The sequence below is a fragment of the Dendrobium catenatum genome, unplaced genomic scaffold (assembly GCF_001605985.2).
Source record: "Dendrobium catenatum unplaced genomic scaffold, ASM160598v2 fragScaff_scaffold_338, whole genome shotgun sequence".
Taxonomy (NCBI): Eukaryota; Viridiplantae; Streptophyta; class Magnoliopsida; order Asparagales; family Orchidaceae; genus Dendrobium; species Dendrobium catenatum.
Genome location: NW_021318800.1, coordinates 401,824 through 419,389, shown reverse-complemented (window position 1 = coordinate 419,389; position 17,566 = coordinate 401,824). Strand labels below are relative to the sequence as shown.

The 17,566-nt window shown below is 36.5% G+C and overlaps 1 protein-coding gene across 1 annotated transcript; it reads right to left on the bottom strand.

Moving 5' to 3' along the window:
• Positions 1 to 2,207: 2,207 nt before the first annotated feature.
• Positions 2,208 to 5,608, bottom strand: LOC110100608 (serine hydroxymethyltransferase 4). Its single transcript, XM_020828192.2, has 4 exons — positions 4,776 to 5,608; positions 3,703 to 4,093; positions 3,310 to 3,411; positions 2,208 to 2,677 (listed from the first exon to the last, which is right to left on the bottom strand). The coding sequence occupies exons 1-4, from the start codon at positions 5,451 to 5,453 to the stop codon at positions 2,433 to 2,435; spliced, it is 1,416 nt and encodes a 471-aa protein (XP_020683851.1). The 5' UTR covers positions 5,454 to 5,608; the 3' UTR covers positions 2,208 to 2,432.
• Positions 5,609 to 17,566: the final 11,958 nt, after the last annotated feature.

Here is a 17,566-nt window from a genome sequence, read left to right as displayed (position 1 = left end):
TTATTGCAATGCCGAAGCTTCAGTCCGCTATACAATATATCTTTCTCCGAGCCAGGAAAACAAAGCCTTGGAAATGGAAGAGAATGGCCATCACCTGGGAGTTTTCGGAACCGCGGCTGCCATAAGATCTTCTACTGCTAGGGCGGCGAACGGTAGCTGGCCGGAGAGAAGCATCGCCGGCGCCACCTATTAACATTAATTATATAGTTGCTATTATTGTTGTTTATGTTATTGATAATGTCGCGGTTGCTTTAATGCTTGTGATGAAATTGGGCACTATTTTGAAATAAAACTTTGTTATTGATTTATTTTTTATGTCACTTAAATAGATTTGATCAAACACGAATGGCTAACATATCTTAGGGGACAACTTTCAATTTTGAATCCGAGTCATCTGAACTTCAATTTCAGCTAACTTATAATCAAATTGAACGTTTCAATGAGACAAAATCAACCGTTAAAATCGGTCCAATCCAAGCTCAAATGAGCTCAAATCAAGGGCTTAAAATATATTTAAAAGCTTCAAATCATTAATTGAAAGGTAAAATAATATCAAAATATTACATGCATAATGTCTAAATTTTGATAATGCATAATGACTAATTTTGCCATCCCTAGAAAATGGTGGCAATAGACCTCCATATTTGAGATGAAACATTGATCTTTATAAATGAAATTAGATGTTGAAATGAATATGATTTTATTTGGGATAACTTTCTTATTGTTTTATAAAATAATTTTTTTTTTGTGTAAAAACTTTTTGTATTAAAAATTTATTTTAGAAAATAGCAAGAAAATCACTTGAAACAAAGTCAAGATCTTATACGATGAACATGGCGTATAGAAGGAATGAAAGAAGAAGGGAGGTGGCTTCATCCATGGTGAATCGAATGAAATTTTCGCAGCCATATAATTATTATTCATCAAAAAGATGAACTAGTTATTATACTAAAGAGGCGAGGACGTAGTAGATGGGATTTCAACCCGGGATGGCGGTTCCCAATAATGCTCGCCCACCACCAGCCTAAGCCTCGGTGGGTCCTTTAAAAGGTTTTGATATATGCTGCCAGTTGAAACAATATTATCATGTAAAAATTTGAAGTTATGAGTTGGTCCGTAAAACATATTGCTTATCATAAATCAGTGGATGATGCAATTTTGTAGCTTAAGTGATTCCCCTTTACTAGGTTTTAAAATGAAATAAAAAATTAAGACTTTGTTTTGAATGACTTTATTACTGTTTTTTAAAGCAATTTTTTAGTACAAAATTTTTTGTACTAAAAAATTATTTTAAGAAGCAGTAAAACAATCGTCCCGAACGAAGCCTAAATATCTGAGTGAATTGCAAGATCCGTAGCCATTAGATAATATAGCTTCCTTAGCTCCAACAATGAGCTACAAAAACTATAGTGTTAAGGCATCTAATAAGCATAAATAAAAAGAGAGAAAACAACAATAACAACAACAACATCAAGCCTTTATCCCACTACGTGGGGTCGGCTACATGAATCCTTTTTCTCCATTGTGTCCTATTAAAAGTCAAATTCTCATTTAAATCTAATAAAGAAAGGTCATTCCTAATATTTTCTAACCAAGTCTTTTTAGGTCTACCCCTACTTTTCTTAACATAAGTCAAACATAATACCTCTACTTTCCTAACCGGGTCATCGGAAGGCCGCCGTTTTATGTGACCAAACCATCTAAGACAACTCCCTCTAATCTTATCTTCTACTGGAGCTACTCCAACCTTTTCACGTATATGCTCATTTCGTATCCTATCTCTAAGGGTAAAGCCACTCATCCACCTGAGCATCCTCATCTCAGCCACACTTAACTTATTATTATGCTTCTCTTTTAATGGCCAACATTCGGCACCATAAAGCATTGCAGGCCTCACTACCATCTTATAGAATTTTCTCTTAAGTTTGAGGGGTACATTTCTATCACATAACAAGCCCGATGCATTTCTCCACTTCAACTATCCAACTTGAATTCTGCTGATAATATCCCCATCTATTTCACAATCACTCTGAACAAAGAGGAAAAATAGGCTTAAGCTCTCAACCATAGTATCGTAGCAGGCAGCCAAAACTAAAAGAAGAAGAAAAAAATCCAACAAACATCTAAAACTCGACAAACTACAGAACTCAAGCTTGTATTTATCAGTTTTCTTATAAGCTATCTATCTATATATCATGAGAATCACATCAATGAACACAAATTTGCACTGATATGCGTCACCATAAAATTTCTCATAAGCAATGTAACAAAAGAAACCGATCTGAAAACAGGAAGACTTATTTCTGGGAAAGCTACAGGATAATTCACTTCACCAGATAGCCAAAAATCGTAACCAGAAGCATATAAAGATAACTTGGAAATACAAAGGCAGAGGTAACATTAAGTGAAGACGAAGGGTTCTTGTGCTTGATTTAGTCCTTGTATTTCATTTCAGAAGTTTGGAAGCCGGGCATGTCGAAAGAAGCGGAAAACTTCTCTACAGTAGCCTTGAGGTTCTCAATATCCTTGTTGTTGGCTAAGCCCTTATTGAAGTCCTTGAGGAGCTTACCATGTTCCTTCTGGATGGTCAGGGTGATGGTCACTGCTTGGTGGAGAAACTCTGCAATTTGTTCAAAATCCTTCTCGACCAAACCCCTGGAGGTCATGGCGGGAGCTCCTGTGAAATATGATAACAATTGACTTTAAAAGAACTAAAAATCCCTGAAAGAAGCTTCTAATTAACACTACTAGAATTGTAAACGAGGGAACCGTAATCATAGCTTTTCAATGCATTTTATGGCTTCATTTGGGACAGCTTTCATACTGTTTCTTAAAGCAGCTTTTTAGTATAAAAATTTTAATTTTTGTACTAAAAAAGGCTGCTTTAAAAAGCAGTAGGAAAGCCATCCCAAACAAAGCAAATATGTGACCTGTTTTTTCTCCTTGCTTTTAACTTGATTTGAACAAGCCAGATGAGAGAAGTAGAATGATTCACTAATAATTAACATTTTCACAGCATGAAAAGTACGCAGGCAGTAGTGTTTTCAGCAGATTATTGAAGAAAATTTTTTTGTTTCAGGATATCCTAATCAAAAAATTCAAGAAGGAAAATGCAATACATTGGTAATTGATATTGCACTAATTTCACAGGTACTATAAATTTTTTCCATAATTGAAAACAAATGACATTCTTTTCCAAAAAAAAAAAAATTGTAACTTTAACAATTAAATACTAAATATTCGATGACAAAAAAGAACAGGACACAACATAATTTAGAACAAAAAATCACATAAGAATATATTTCATACCAATCCGGACACCGCCAGGAGCCAAAGCACTGCTGTCACCAAAGACGGCATTTTTGTTGAGTGTGATGTTGCAAAGATCACAAACCTTCTCTACCTTGTTTCCTATATACAGCAAGGAACGAATATGAAAAACAATTCAGAGAAAAAAGAGTATAAAAAATAGCCAGCTGATCAATCTGTCAAAACATTAAGAAATTATTGGGTTCGGACATTAGACAGAGAGAATCATCCGAATTTTTCTCTGTCTACAATAAAAGTACAGTCAAAGCGCAGGTACTGTAGCAGTTGCACTTTGACTGCGCTTTTACTGTAAACAGAGAGAAATCCGGATGATTCTCTCTGTCCGGAATCCGCACCTAATAATTTGTCCAAAACATGGACAGCCAATATTACCAGTCAAGCCAAGAGGGCGAAGATCCCAGAGGACAAGGTGATTTTCTGTTCCATTGGTCACAATATTGTATCCCTTGTTTATCAAATAGTTTCCAAGGGCAGCAGCATTTGCCTTAACCTGCTTAGCATAAGTCTTGAATCCCGGTGACAAGGCCTGTTTCAACGCAACAGCCAATGCAGCTATCTGGTGATTATGAGGACCTCCTTGAAGGGAAGGAAAAACAGCAAAGTTGATCTTGTCTTCAAATTCATAAACTGCATTCTCAGGCTGTCCCTTCCTGGGTGGCTTTGGGCCCTTCCTGTAGAAGATCATACCAGCTCTTGGACCCCGAAGGCTCTTGTGGGTTGTGGTTGTGACAATATCACAGTGCTCAAATGGACTATTAGCTTCCTGAATTAAAGATGACAATGGAGGATTAGACACCTGAGATATGCTACGACTATTCAAATATGGATCCAGTTTTGCTACGAAACCAGAAACATGCTTGAAAATCCTATCAAACTCGCCAAGCATAATGCAGCATTGCACGATCCACTAGATTCAATTTCAACGCAAGACCTTCTGTAATTTTCTCTATAGGCTAGAAATTTAATGCTCAACTTTTGCATTGTCTTGTTGAAACCAGCATGCACTACCCTTTTTGAATCTGTAATCGGTTTTGGATCTTCAATAAGGATGAAGTCCAATGAAATGGACCACAAATATATTACATTTAAAAGAATCAGGAATAAATTCCTAGATCCAATGTTGCTTTACGTAGAAGAAGTCGTATTAAAGAAGGTCTACTAATTAATAATGGTAGATCTACTTTAGTTCGAACCGAAGGAACCAAACAAGATCAAACTTTCTAAAAACAAAACAAATATAATTTTCTAATCAATAAAACGCAAATTCGAATCACAGATTTACTAAACCGTTTATAAGACTCAATAACCGAAAGCTTCATTTGCCCACACACCAAGATCCAAGCAGATTCACAACACCAAATCCAAACAAATAAACAAACAAAAGCTACACGATAAACAATACTTAAAAAGCAGCACAACCAATGAATCGAACATATAAACTGTACCTGTGCAGCAACAAGGCCGCTGATGTGCGCCATGTCGCAAAGCAGCAGCGCGCCGACCTTGTCAGCAATGGATCTGAATCGCCCATAATCCCAATCCCTCGGATACGCGCTCCCGCCACAAATTATGAGCTTGGGGCGGAAATCCAAGGCCTTCTCCTCGAGCTTTTCATAATCCAAGTATCCCGTCGTGGAATTCACCTTATAAGGCAAGCTCTCGAAGTAAATCGAAGTGGCAGAGATCTTCTTCCCACCGGATGTGTAGTATCCATGAGTGAGATGGCCGCCCGAGGGCAGATCGAGACCCATGATCCGATCATGTGGGTTAAGGAGCGCAGTGTAGGCGGCGAAATTAGCCGGACTACCTGAGTAGGGCTGGACGTTGACGCCCCATTTCTCGGGCTCGAGATGGAAGGCTTCGAGAGCGCGGGATCGGCAAAGGTTCTCGATCTCGTCAATGAACTCGTTGCCGCCATAGTAGCGGTTGCCAGGCATGCCCTCGGAATATTTGTTGGTGAGGGCACTGCCGAGGGCTTCGATGACGGCGAATGAAGTGAAGTTTTCAGACGCAATGAGCTCGATCCCGCGGCACTGGCGGCGCTTCTCCTTCTCGATGAGGTCGTGGATCTCTGGATCGACGGAGGCGAGAGGGGTAAGGCCCCATGAAGCGACAGAGTCCATGGAGGTATCGGTGGAGGGCGGAGACAGGGGGATGAGTGTGGGTGAGGAGAGGAGGGTAGAGGCTGGGATAGGTTGGAGACGCAGAACATTGTGTGCCGGTGGAGGAAGGGTTTTATAAGCGGCGGAAGCGGAGGGGACCTCGATCGCAGGTTGATTTGGTTGTTCCAACCACTGTGCTCGTAATTTCATCGTTGTAATTTATTTTGAATGTTCAGATTCAGAAATATTAAATTTAGTTTCAATTGTTTAAAATAAGGGAGTATCAAAATAAATTTTTTTCTCTTTATGATTTTGTAAAATAATTTCTTAATATTTAAAAATCTTAATTTAATCTTTTAAATAGGGAACTAAATAATTTTACAACTGCTAAAAAAATGTTTATGAGAATATTTTAATTAAATTTTTGTAAAGAGATTTAAAATAGTTGAATTTATTTTAAGTTTAATATAATCTATATACAAGTTAAATAAATTTATATTATATTAATTTTAAGATATATTTAATAATTGAGAAATTTGTAATATTTATTAACCAAATAATATGGTGAGTTATTGTTTATGCGTACATAAATAAATTGGGCTCATAATACCTCATGTGATGTGTTCATATTATATGGGGCGATCAACATCACCTAATTATAAATGATTAAGGAGAGTTTTAAGGAGTATAATGAAGCTATTAATTCTTAATAAGGAAGTGGTTGGGAATAAATTTTACGAGCATAACAATAAAGATTATTTTGTGCGGTCACCGAATGATTCAAAGACGAATTAGAACGGGTAACGTCACCCGGAATCAAGCGGTACAAAGCAAAAAAAAAAGATACGACGCGTTCTCATTCTCCTCTGGACAGCATTTGATGACCTCATAAAATAATTTTTCCATAACAAACCAACATATGAGCCATTTTGGACATGCGCCAAGCAAAATGCACAAAAAGATGGCATTTTCTTTGTTGAGAGAAAAAAAAGATTTTTTTTAGCGTGAGGATTAGGAAGAGGTGGAGAGAGAGAGAGAGAGAAGAAAAGGAGACAAATGAGATTCTTTTAGAGTTTTTTTAAATATTTTTTATTATATCATAGTTTTATTTTTAATCTAATATTTAATTAACGATGTGGCAATTTTATTTATATATGTGTGCTTAAATTTAAAATTAAAAATTTAACATAACTTCTTTTTTTATTACAAGTAAATATCATTATTTAATTATTATAGATACATCTCTCTATGCATAAATTTATATTAAAATTTTTAAAGTTAAATTCAAAATTATTAGAACTACATTTTTCAGCAAATTTATGACAGAATCAAACGTCTTAACAAGATGAAACAATGACATCAAATTAATATAATCTAAGGCTAAATAAACATAAAACAAACAATTGAGAGAATAATTGAAGGATGAATGGTCTTTGAAACTTGCATGCTGACAATCAAATAGAGTGTCTCGATAAGATAAAACCAATTAGCCTAATATCATTCAATTTTGAGGTTATTAAGATGCTTATATGCTTAACAAAGTTGATGATGAAAATAATCAATAGAGACTATCTGATGTGGGTTATAGAATTTTAGCAATATATGTGAAAATGCCACTCTCATTATTACAAATGAACTCTTATTCTTCACATGAGGGGAATTTTCCTTGAGTTTAGAGAGTGCTTGAAAATTTGAAGAATTTTTTAGCTTCACTTGACATTCGACATTCGACAACAATAATCATTGTTAGCCACTACTGTCATCCAAGGCATCTGGCATCACCTGGCTAGAGTCGTTTGATTATTGTGGACAAATAAAATATTGAATGTACCACTGATTTGATGTTTAATGTTTCTTTAGACAAATCTACATAATTAGTATTAATTATATTGAAGGACAAACCAACACATGCATTATCAATTTAAGAAAGAACTGGTTTATTTTCGTATTTATACTCAGCACAGTAAATGTAACAATTATCTCGAAGAATAAAAATTATATTCATCTGTCATTTTGAATACGAAATTAATCTAGGATTAACTTGATCAACGTCCTGATATTTTTCCCACTCTTAGCAAACTAAGATACTATCTATTTTATACTGAGATCAGTTCTTATAGGGGAAAGTCCCAACAATCTTATCTATATGAAGAGAAATTTTCGATTAAAGTGAAGATTAGATTATAAGCATATATATAATATATAAGAGTTGCCTTATATGTTTGAAAATACCAATTGTCCCTTTAAAAATATAATTAAATTTTATAGAAAATATATTTGAATTTTGCGTATGTATACATTTATTATTTATTAAGAATATGAGGTGTGCATATATGACTGAGCTTATGCCTGCTTGGAATTAGCAAGCTAACAACCTAATATACAAGCAATCATCCTTGATGTAATAAATGATAAAGCTAGCTTTGTCCTAAGAGATCAAAGGAATAGATCAGACTTCAAATTAGTGACTCAAGATGATTAATTTTTATTTTATGTTCAAGTGACACTAATGAGATGACTCACTAAGAACTCTACATTTTATATTATTTAACTGATCTAACTAAATTTTGTAACCACAAAAAAATTTCTTAAAAATTTTGGCAGCAAGGTGGCCTTATACTAACAGGAATAGCGTAGCATCCTCCAAGCGCAAGAGGACCCCACTAACTTGCCGTAAGCTTGTGTGCTGGGCTAGTGTAGGTTGTAGAAATAAAATACATGTATGTATGCATGATCGGGTAGATGTGTTTGTGTATACGTATAATACCCAGTATTGTATCGTTATAGAACTAGCATACATGTCCTTACAAAGTCTGGAACAAGTACACTGATGAAAACCTAAAAAAAGTTGCTACCTATTAATGCAATATATCACCATATGATGCAATGCATGTATGCAATGTAATAAATAAAAAAGTGTTGAATTATTTATTGATTGATTGAAAGACTTACAACAAACTCTGACTCTGAGAAGAAAGGTGGTCAGGCTCCACCATAACAAACTTGGGTTCTAAGTGCTTAATGTCTTAGAGCTCTGGGTGTTCTGTGGAATTCCAAAAGAGATTGTCCTCTAAAAAAGTAGACATCATCTTTTGGAGCCTCACTTGCATTTATATGCAGCTGCATTTGACTCTTTTACAACTCATGATGATGTACAAATCGTTCTATATACAAATCTACTTTTACAAACACTTGTACTTGTTCATAAAAAAGAGTAGGAGATAATAGATTTGTTTATGTATGAAATATTAAATAATAAAAAACACGAGGCATTATGTAGCTGCAATGATCCATTATAGATTAGAGATTTAAGAATTCTCTTTTTCTCGCTGTTGAAGATGATAAGATTATTTATAATTTAGAACTATGAACTGATTCCCGTTGTAGGAATTATGGAATTCAAATGTCCATAAGTGGATAATTAAAAAACTGACAAATTGGTTATATTTTGACAGAAGTTTGGAGATGGTGGGTCGATTGTTAGTGGTGGTCGTTGACGTTAATATCCGGAAAATATAAGAGTGCTCTTTAATTCTCTCAGCTTTTGAACCTCTCAATCTGTAAAGAATGAAATAATATTTATATCATTTTTGGGGAGATTACTTTGGTAAAATTTTCAAGAATCTAAAGTAATAATCTATCTACGGTCCATATTAATCTCTTTAATTGTAGAACATTTATTAAACATTTGAATGTTTTAACAATGTCGGAATCAAGTGATCCTAGGCTCTTTTAATTCAACTCGTTAATCCACTCAATTTGACTATATGCATTCTATAATCAAAAGTCACTTGATCCATCAATTTATGTTCATAAATTTTCAAATATAATTCAAGTGTCAGATTTTGGTTTATTTATAATTGGATTGCATCATTTGCATCATCAACAGGTTTATGTCATCGAGATGTTCAATTTAACTATGAGTTTACTGAAATCTTAATTTAGATGATCCTAAATTTAATTCCAAGTTTCTAAATCAAATATTACTTCAAAATTCCTGCATATCATGTGAATTTCTAGAGTTGCATCAATTAGTTTGCTAAAAGTACAATATTTGAGTGTAAAATGTAAATGATTAGGTGCGGAGTGTAGACAGGGAGAACCGTCCGCACAAGTCTTATTCCGCGCTAGGTACCAGCACTCGGTACCACTGGGTACCGCTAGGTACCCATGTTTGTGCGTACGGTGCACACTCTGCACCTAATAATTTTTCGTGGGATAGGCTTGTCCTATGAAGCTTTTGTTCAGGGTTTAATGCTATAGGAAAAGTTATATTTAAACTTTATAAAATAAAACAATACATATCAAGGCTTTAATAGTTTAATGCTATAAAAATATGAAGATTGTAGATAAAATACAAAATTGGTACAAATTGATTATAGACTGAAGGCACTACTAGATAAATTTGTTGATTTGGTCGAATGAAGTTACATAACTTAGATTTCGTTTTGGACAATTTTTTAATAGCTTTTTGAAGTATCTTTCTAGTTAAAAATTTTCAAAAAAAAAGTTATATAAAAAAGTTGTTTTATAAAGCAATAAGAAAACTGTCTCAGCCAAAGCCTTATTCGATAGAATGAATGCAACGAAGAACTTCTAAGCCCGATAAATAGGCTTTGTTTTGGCTTGGACCAATTATACATACTATAAGGCAAGTTTGTGATAACCTTAGTAAATTCAATATCGATTAGGCGAATTTAAATCGGCTTTGGCTAGTCAATATGGGATGCCATGAATTCGCGTCAAATTCAAGAAATTTACACGTTAACCGAGTTCATTAGCAAATTCATGATGGGATTTTTTTTTTAGGAGCACAATGTTTAATTTAAATTAGAAATAGGAGCAGAGTATTAAAAATTTTTAAAAAAGAAGCAAACCAGCCAAACATAATGGCACATTCTATTGAGTGCACCAAACTATTTGGCGTATTTAGAATAAGTCAAACAGTTTGGCGCATTACAATAATTTTAGAATTTAGTCCGGCTAGCTGGGGTGATTTGGTGCATTCTTTAGAATGCATCGTTCTATTTGTGTAGTTTGCTTCTTTTTAAATTTTTTTAATGCTCGGCTCCTATTTCTAATTTAAATTAACCACCATGCACCTTCTTAAAAAAAATCCTTCGTTATGAAACTAACAAGTTCATGTTGGGTCATCTATTTGACCTGTTTAGCTTATATTTTGGTCGGCCATGTATCCTCCATGTCTTAGAGAGCCATTGTATTTTCTATTTTGTAATAAATCAATTTGTTAGATTATGAACAACACGTTCTGAACAATTTTCTATGAACAATAACCTTAGGATTCTCATTCATCTACATTTGCCATATAAAATGAGTGATGTAGAGACATGGAGAGATGTGGGTGCTTATTTGTTCATGTAAATAAATTATATATATTTATATATAGACAGGGGTGTCAATATTTGGCATGAACTAAAAATTATATTCAAATCCGATACGAAAATTCGGGGTTTAGGGTGAAGTGCTATATGCTTGAAACTTGAGATTGACCCATTTTTTACCCGAAAGTCGGATATTGACCCATTTTTTTACCCGAAATTAACAATTTTTTGTCAGCCCCGGGTCATTCTATCATGTGTCGGGTTGACCTGGATCCAAAGTGGGTTGTGTTTGGATTTGAAAATTTGACCCGTTTGCGGAAACGGGTCGGGCTCAGGTTAACCCGAATAGTGTCAGGTCAATTCCATATTTGGGACCCAAAGTGGACTCTTTACAATTAAAATAATAAAAAAATATCTCTCTTTCACGATTAATTATTCTGTGCGGATGCCAAATGGTATCCGGAGACCAACCAGAATGCGCCATTTCACCCCCTTCCCTCGGAACTCGTGGCTCGGTACTACTCGGTACCACTAACATGGCTGCACCTGATTCATCTTCGGACGTAGAGCTGCATCACAGAATAATTTCTCCTCCTTCGCATGTGTTTCCCAATGAAGATAAATAAATTAAATTAAACAATATCAATGAACATATTCCATAGAAATTGACAAAATAAAAATAATTTCAAATAAATTAGATTATTCAGCCACCTACTTACCTACCTACCCTCGTTCACACCAACCCCCACTTTGTTACCGGTGGCCGAACGCCACGCAGCTAAAGCAGCGGGGATTTCACATTCCCGTGGCCCACTCTGCCTGCTCGAACTACCAACGTATCAAATGTCTTCTCTTATTTGGTAGATGACAATGAAATCGCAATTATTAATTATAATATATATATTTATATGAAGCGTCCGATTTGGCTAAGTCTATCTACTTTGAAAGTCGTGTTAAGGGTTAGGTGTGCACGAGGGGGTTGGTGAATGGAGTTCCTCTTTTTCTACCTTCTATTTGGTCTTTGTATATTGTAATTATTTATTGGCTTGATGGTTCAATTTGAACACTTTTTTAGCAAGGCAACATCAAATATTCAAATCTTTTAGTATTTAATTTTGATTAAATATTGAAATCTTTATTATGACCCTTTTGCGATAGGGTAGCTTGTCGTAATTTTTTTTACTTAGGATTCATTTGTGACAGTTTTTACATGGTTGAAGTGACGGAATGTATCGCGCTTGTTGTGTGATAGAAAAGTCTCCCTCAAACTTAAGAGAAAATTCTATAAAATGGTAGTGAAACCTGCAATGTTTTACGGTGCAAAATGTTGACCATTAAAACAGCAGCATTATACTAAGTTAAGTGTTGCAGTGATGAGGATGCTCACGTGGATTAGTTAATTTACCCTTAGAGACAGGGTACGAAATGAGCATATACGTGAAAAGGTTGGAGTAGTTCTAGTGGAAGATAAGATTAGAGAGAGTCACCTTAAATGGTTTGGTCATATAAAACAACGACCTTCCGATGACCCCATTAGGAAAATAGAGGTATTAAATTCGAATTATATTAAGAAAGATAGAGGTATACCTAAAAAGACTTGGTTAGAAAATATTAAAAATGATATTTCTTTATTAGATTTAAACGAGAATTTGACTTTTAACATGAAATAATGGAGAAAACGGATCCATATAGCCGACCCCACGTAGTGAGACAAAATTTTGATGTTGTTGTACTCATTTGTGCCATCTTTTTAACTATTTTTATATTTAACTACATGATCACTAAGTTATGGTAAAAATTAAGCAGTTTTTTAGTACAAATTTCTTTTGAAAGGATAATAAAAAAATTATAGTTGCGGTAAAAAAAAAGTTGTTCCAAATGAAACTTTAGTGATCATACGAATTTATCTAGAGGCCCCATCAGATGATTTTTGTTTTTTAAAGATGTCTATTACATATTGTTGTTAGAAAAAGTAAAATTTAATATTATAGAAGATAGACACCAATGGACCAATTAAATGGCAATTGACCTTAGTTTTTACTTTGATTAGTTAAATTTATGCAGTATAATATAACTTAATTCTTATATTATATTTATTTTACTTCAAGTCAATAAAAAATAATAATTAATTGCATGTAAATAACTACAAATGTTTCAATTACATTAAATTTTACTTAGCATCTTTTTCGGGCAACCAAAAGGCTCCTAAAAGATAAATTCGGCTTCTCTTTTAAAAAAATGTTCTAAAAACTTGGATATTGAGAAAGTATTCAATTTGTTCACTTTTTCTACGCCTAAAGAGCTATTAGTCAAAGCAGAGTGCATCCGGAAATCAAAAAATGTGGCGAAACGATCAATCAAAAGGCCACCTCAAGAAAAAAATAAAGGAACTATTTTAATTCATATTTTTAAACAATTACAAATTTCAATTTTAATTATTTATAATGTTAATAGCCTCTTATATCGTTTTTTTTTAATTTCTCATTTAAATATTAAGATTCATAATTGAAATGTCTAAGTGAGACATAATCAAGTTGAAAATTTCAAAAATTAAACGTGGGATCATCTAAACTTCAATTTCAGCAAAATTATAATCAAATTGAACGGCTAAGTGAGAAGAATCCAACGAAACTAAAATCTGTCCAATTCAAGCCCATAGGCCCAAATCAAGGGACCGAGTATATTTGAAAGCTTCAAAACATAATTTGGATGATCAAATGAACTCCAAGTATAGCATGTTTATAGTCAAATCGAATGGTTCGAAGAGATAAATCTAACTATTCCAAGATCGCTTAATTCTAACATCATTAAGACACTTAAATGTTAATGGAGCACTTCGAATATGTCATTGATCTTCTTTATACTTACAAAGGGTGCCACTCACAAAATTCTATATATCAAAGAAGCAATATGTCTTGAAGAATCTCATAGCACCACCATGACACCACTACCAAACTATCGCTTCTGCACCTTTGCCTTACCACTGTTGAACCTCATCTAGTAGCCACCACCTACATTTATTTGACTATTGTCGAACACCGACTACAGTTCATCCAATCACCATCGCTCGCTGACTATGGCTTCCCCGACCTCCGTTGTCTGCCAACTATGGTTGCTCCGTTGTCATCCAACTATGGTTGCTCAGACTACCATCGCTAACCGACTACGATTCTTCCAATCATCATCGCTCGTCGACTACTACCCCTTAGACCAGCATCACTTATCGACTACGGTCCTTATGACCTTCGTTGCCCGCTGACTACAGTCTCTTAAACCAACGTCGCACACCGACTATGGTCCCTCTAACGACCGTCGACCCGCCAACTACAGTCCCTCCAACCATTATCACCTATCAACTACGAACCATACAACCACCATCGCTCATCAAATATGGTCCATTTAACCACCATCTTTTGTCCAATACAGACCCTTTGACCACCATCGCCCGCTGATTCCAACCCCTCCAATCACCTTGCCTACCAACTAAGGTCACTACGACCTTTATTTCTTGCTGATAATAGTCCCCCGAGCCTTCGTCATATGTCGATTACGATCCTCCGACCTTTTTCACCCATTGACTACGATCCCTCCCTCCTCCACCGCTCGCATACTACGGTCCCTCTGACCTTCGTCACCCGTTGCCTATAGTCCCTATGGACACTACCATCTTTAATCTCTTCAGCCACAGCTGCCCCTCGTCTACTTCCCCTCTGACCACCGTCTCCTGCCAACTCTAGTCCCTCTGAACACCAAAGCCCATCGACTATGGTCCCTCCGACCACTATGGCTCGACGACTACAGTCCCTTCGACCATCATTGCTCGCCCATAATAGTCCCTTCGACTCCATCGTCTGTCGACTACGATCCCTCTAACCACCATCACTAGTTGACTACCATCCCTCCGACCATTCTTTCTTGTCGAATGATGTCCCTCAGACCTCAATAGCCCATAGACTGTGGCCCCTCCGACTACCATTTCCCATCGTCTACAATTCCTCTGACCATTGCTTCCTTTGGACTACAGTTCCTCTGAGCACCACCACCCTCTGATAATGGTCCCTTTGACCATCTTCACCCGCCAATTTTGGTTCCTCCGACCTTCATCACCCCCCCCCCCCCACCCCCCCCCCCAACTATGGTCCTTCCAACCTCTTTCACCAATTTACTATGGTCCCTCCGACCTTTGTTGCCCACCGATTATGATCCCTCTGACCTATGTCGCCTGCCGACAAAGTCTTGTCCCTCCCACTTCAGTTGCCCACCAACTACAATACCTCCAACCTCTGTCACCTGCCGACTACTATCTCTCCTATCATCATTATATGCCACTTATAGTCACTCTGAGCTCCATCGCTAACAAACTTTGGTCCCTCCGACCACAGTCGCCAGCCGTGCCGATTACAGTCCCTCTGACCTACGTCGTTAGCCGACTACAGTCACTTAGACCATGCCTCACCATCACCATCAAACATCCATCCAATAGCCACCGGTGGGTGTTCGTCAGACCAACGATGCCCGCCAAATATAGTCCCTTTGAATAATGTCGCACGCCAACTATGACCCATCGACCTTCGTTACTTGTCGATTATAGTCCTCCAAGCCACAATCACCCATAGACTACTTTTTTCCTGCGTCACTGACCTCTGTTGCCATTTGACTATGATCCCCCTTACCTATATCACTAGCAAAATATGCTCCACCAACCTCTATCGTCTATCGATTACGATCCCACGAATATCCATCGTCCGCAATTTATGGCCCCCCAAACATTTGTCGCGTGTGACTAATGTTCCTCTAACTACTATCGCTTGTCGACTACGATCCATCGCCCACTGACTATAGTCCCTCCAATCTCTATTTCCTGTTGACTATTATCCCTTCGACTACTATATCCCACCAAGTACGATCCCTCTAATCTCCATCGTCTGTCTATTACAATCCCTCTGACCACCATCCTTAGCTGACTACGGTCCCTCTGACCATCCTTACCTACCGACTGCGGTCCCTCCGACCCATATCACCCATAGACTCTGGTCTCTTCAACTACCATTTCCCATCGTCTATGATTCCTCTTTCCTTCGTTGCCCTTCTACTATAGTCCCTCCGACCACTACCTCCCACCAACTACGATCCCCCTCACCATCGACACCCACCAACTCCAGTCCCTCCGACCTCCGTCGTACACCGACTATAGTCCCTCCATCCTTTGTAGACAATCAACTACGGTCCCTCTAACCTCCGTCGCCCACCAACTACTGTCCCTCTGACCTCTGTTGCCCACGAACTACAATTTCTCTTACCTCTATCGCCTGCCAATAGAGGTCATATCCCTCCGACCTCTGTTGCTCGTCAACTATGGTCCCTTCTAACTCTATTGCCCGGTGACTACAGTCTCTCTGATCATTGCCAGATGTCAATTGTAGTCACTCTGAGCTCCATCGATTGCCTATTATTGTCTATCTGACCTCCGTCGCAGCCTGACTATGGTCCCTCCAACCACTACTTGACCATCAACATCGAACATTCATCTGATAGCTACTACTGGGTGTTCATCCGACCAACGGCTCTCACTGATTGCAGTCTCTTCGACTACCAACGGGACTACGACCTATTCAACCTTTGTTACCAATCGACTGTAACTACGGTCCCTTTGCCCATTGTCGCATGTTGACTACAGTCCATCCGACCTTCATCGCCCGCCGACTACGATCCATATGACCATCGTCACCAGCTAACCACGATAAATCTAACCTCTGTTGCCTGTCGACTATGGGCCCTCCAATCATTGTCACCAAACTATAGTCCTTCTAACGTTAATCACCCGACGATGGTTCCTCCGATGTCCATCGTCCGACTATAATACTACCAATCAAACAAACTGGTCAATATTCTCTTGAGAATAACTCTCATATCATGGGATTCTTACCATCATAGTTATGTAATGTGATATGTATTTTCTACATTGAGCCAACGTCTTCGTGTGAGGAAGGGCATCATTTGTAATAAACAAAAAACACGTACGAGTGGATTAATTTCATTTGGGCAAGCCCCCGTGGTTTTTTCTTCCTTATCATGTTTTTCCACTAAAAAATTTTGGTGTCTTTTATGACTCATGCACATCTCTCTCTTTATCTATATGTGTCCTGAAAGTTCGTTCTAAGATAGGACGCTAAGTTCTTTATCTCCCTATCGCCACAAATATTTGAGAATGTAACAATAAAAAAAATTTAATTTATATTGTTCACTTTTGTTAAATTGCAATGATCGTGGAATGGACAATTATGTAAATTTGGTAATTCAAAAAAATTAGATTATTATTTTAATAAAAACATAAATTTTAAATGACTCGAGTTGCTCCTCAGTAAGTGCAGCAGCAATGGTAAAGCCACAATTAATAATATTGGATAATTCAATTTTTTCTAGAGAATTATAGCATAAATAATAACAATACTTATAAGATCACGTTGTAGATTGAGGATGGCCTATTAGATTGAGGTTTTTCGTTTTTTATTTCTTTCTATTGCAGATATTTAGTTTAAAAAAAATTTGTACTTTAAAGCTACATTAGAAAGCAGTAAAAAAACTGTCTCAAATGAAATCTATGGATTTTCGTTTGGGACGGCCATCTTGCTGCTTCTTAAAGTAATTTTCTAATATAAAAATTAAAACTGTAAACTAAAAATTTATTTTAAGAAGCAAGCCTACGTGTTGTAGATTGTTGAAGCTTAGTTCCTAAAGATCTCCAAATATTTTATAATATTATACATGGATTAAAAAATTGTGAATAAGACT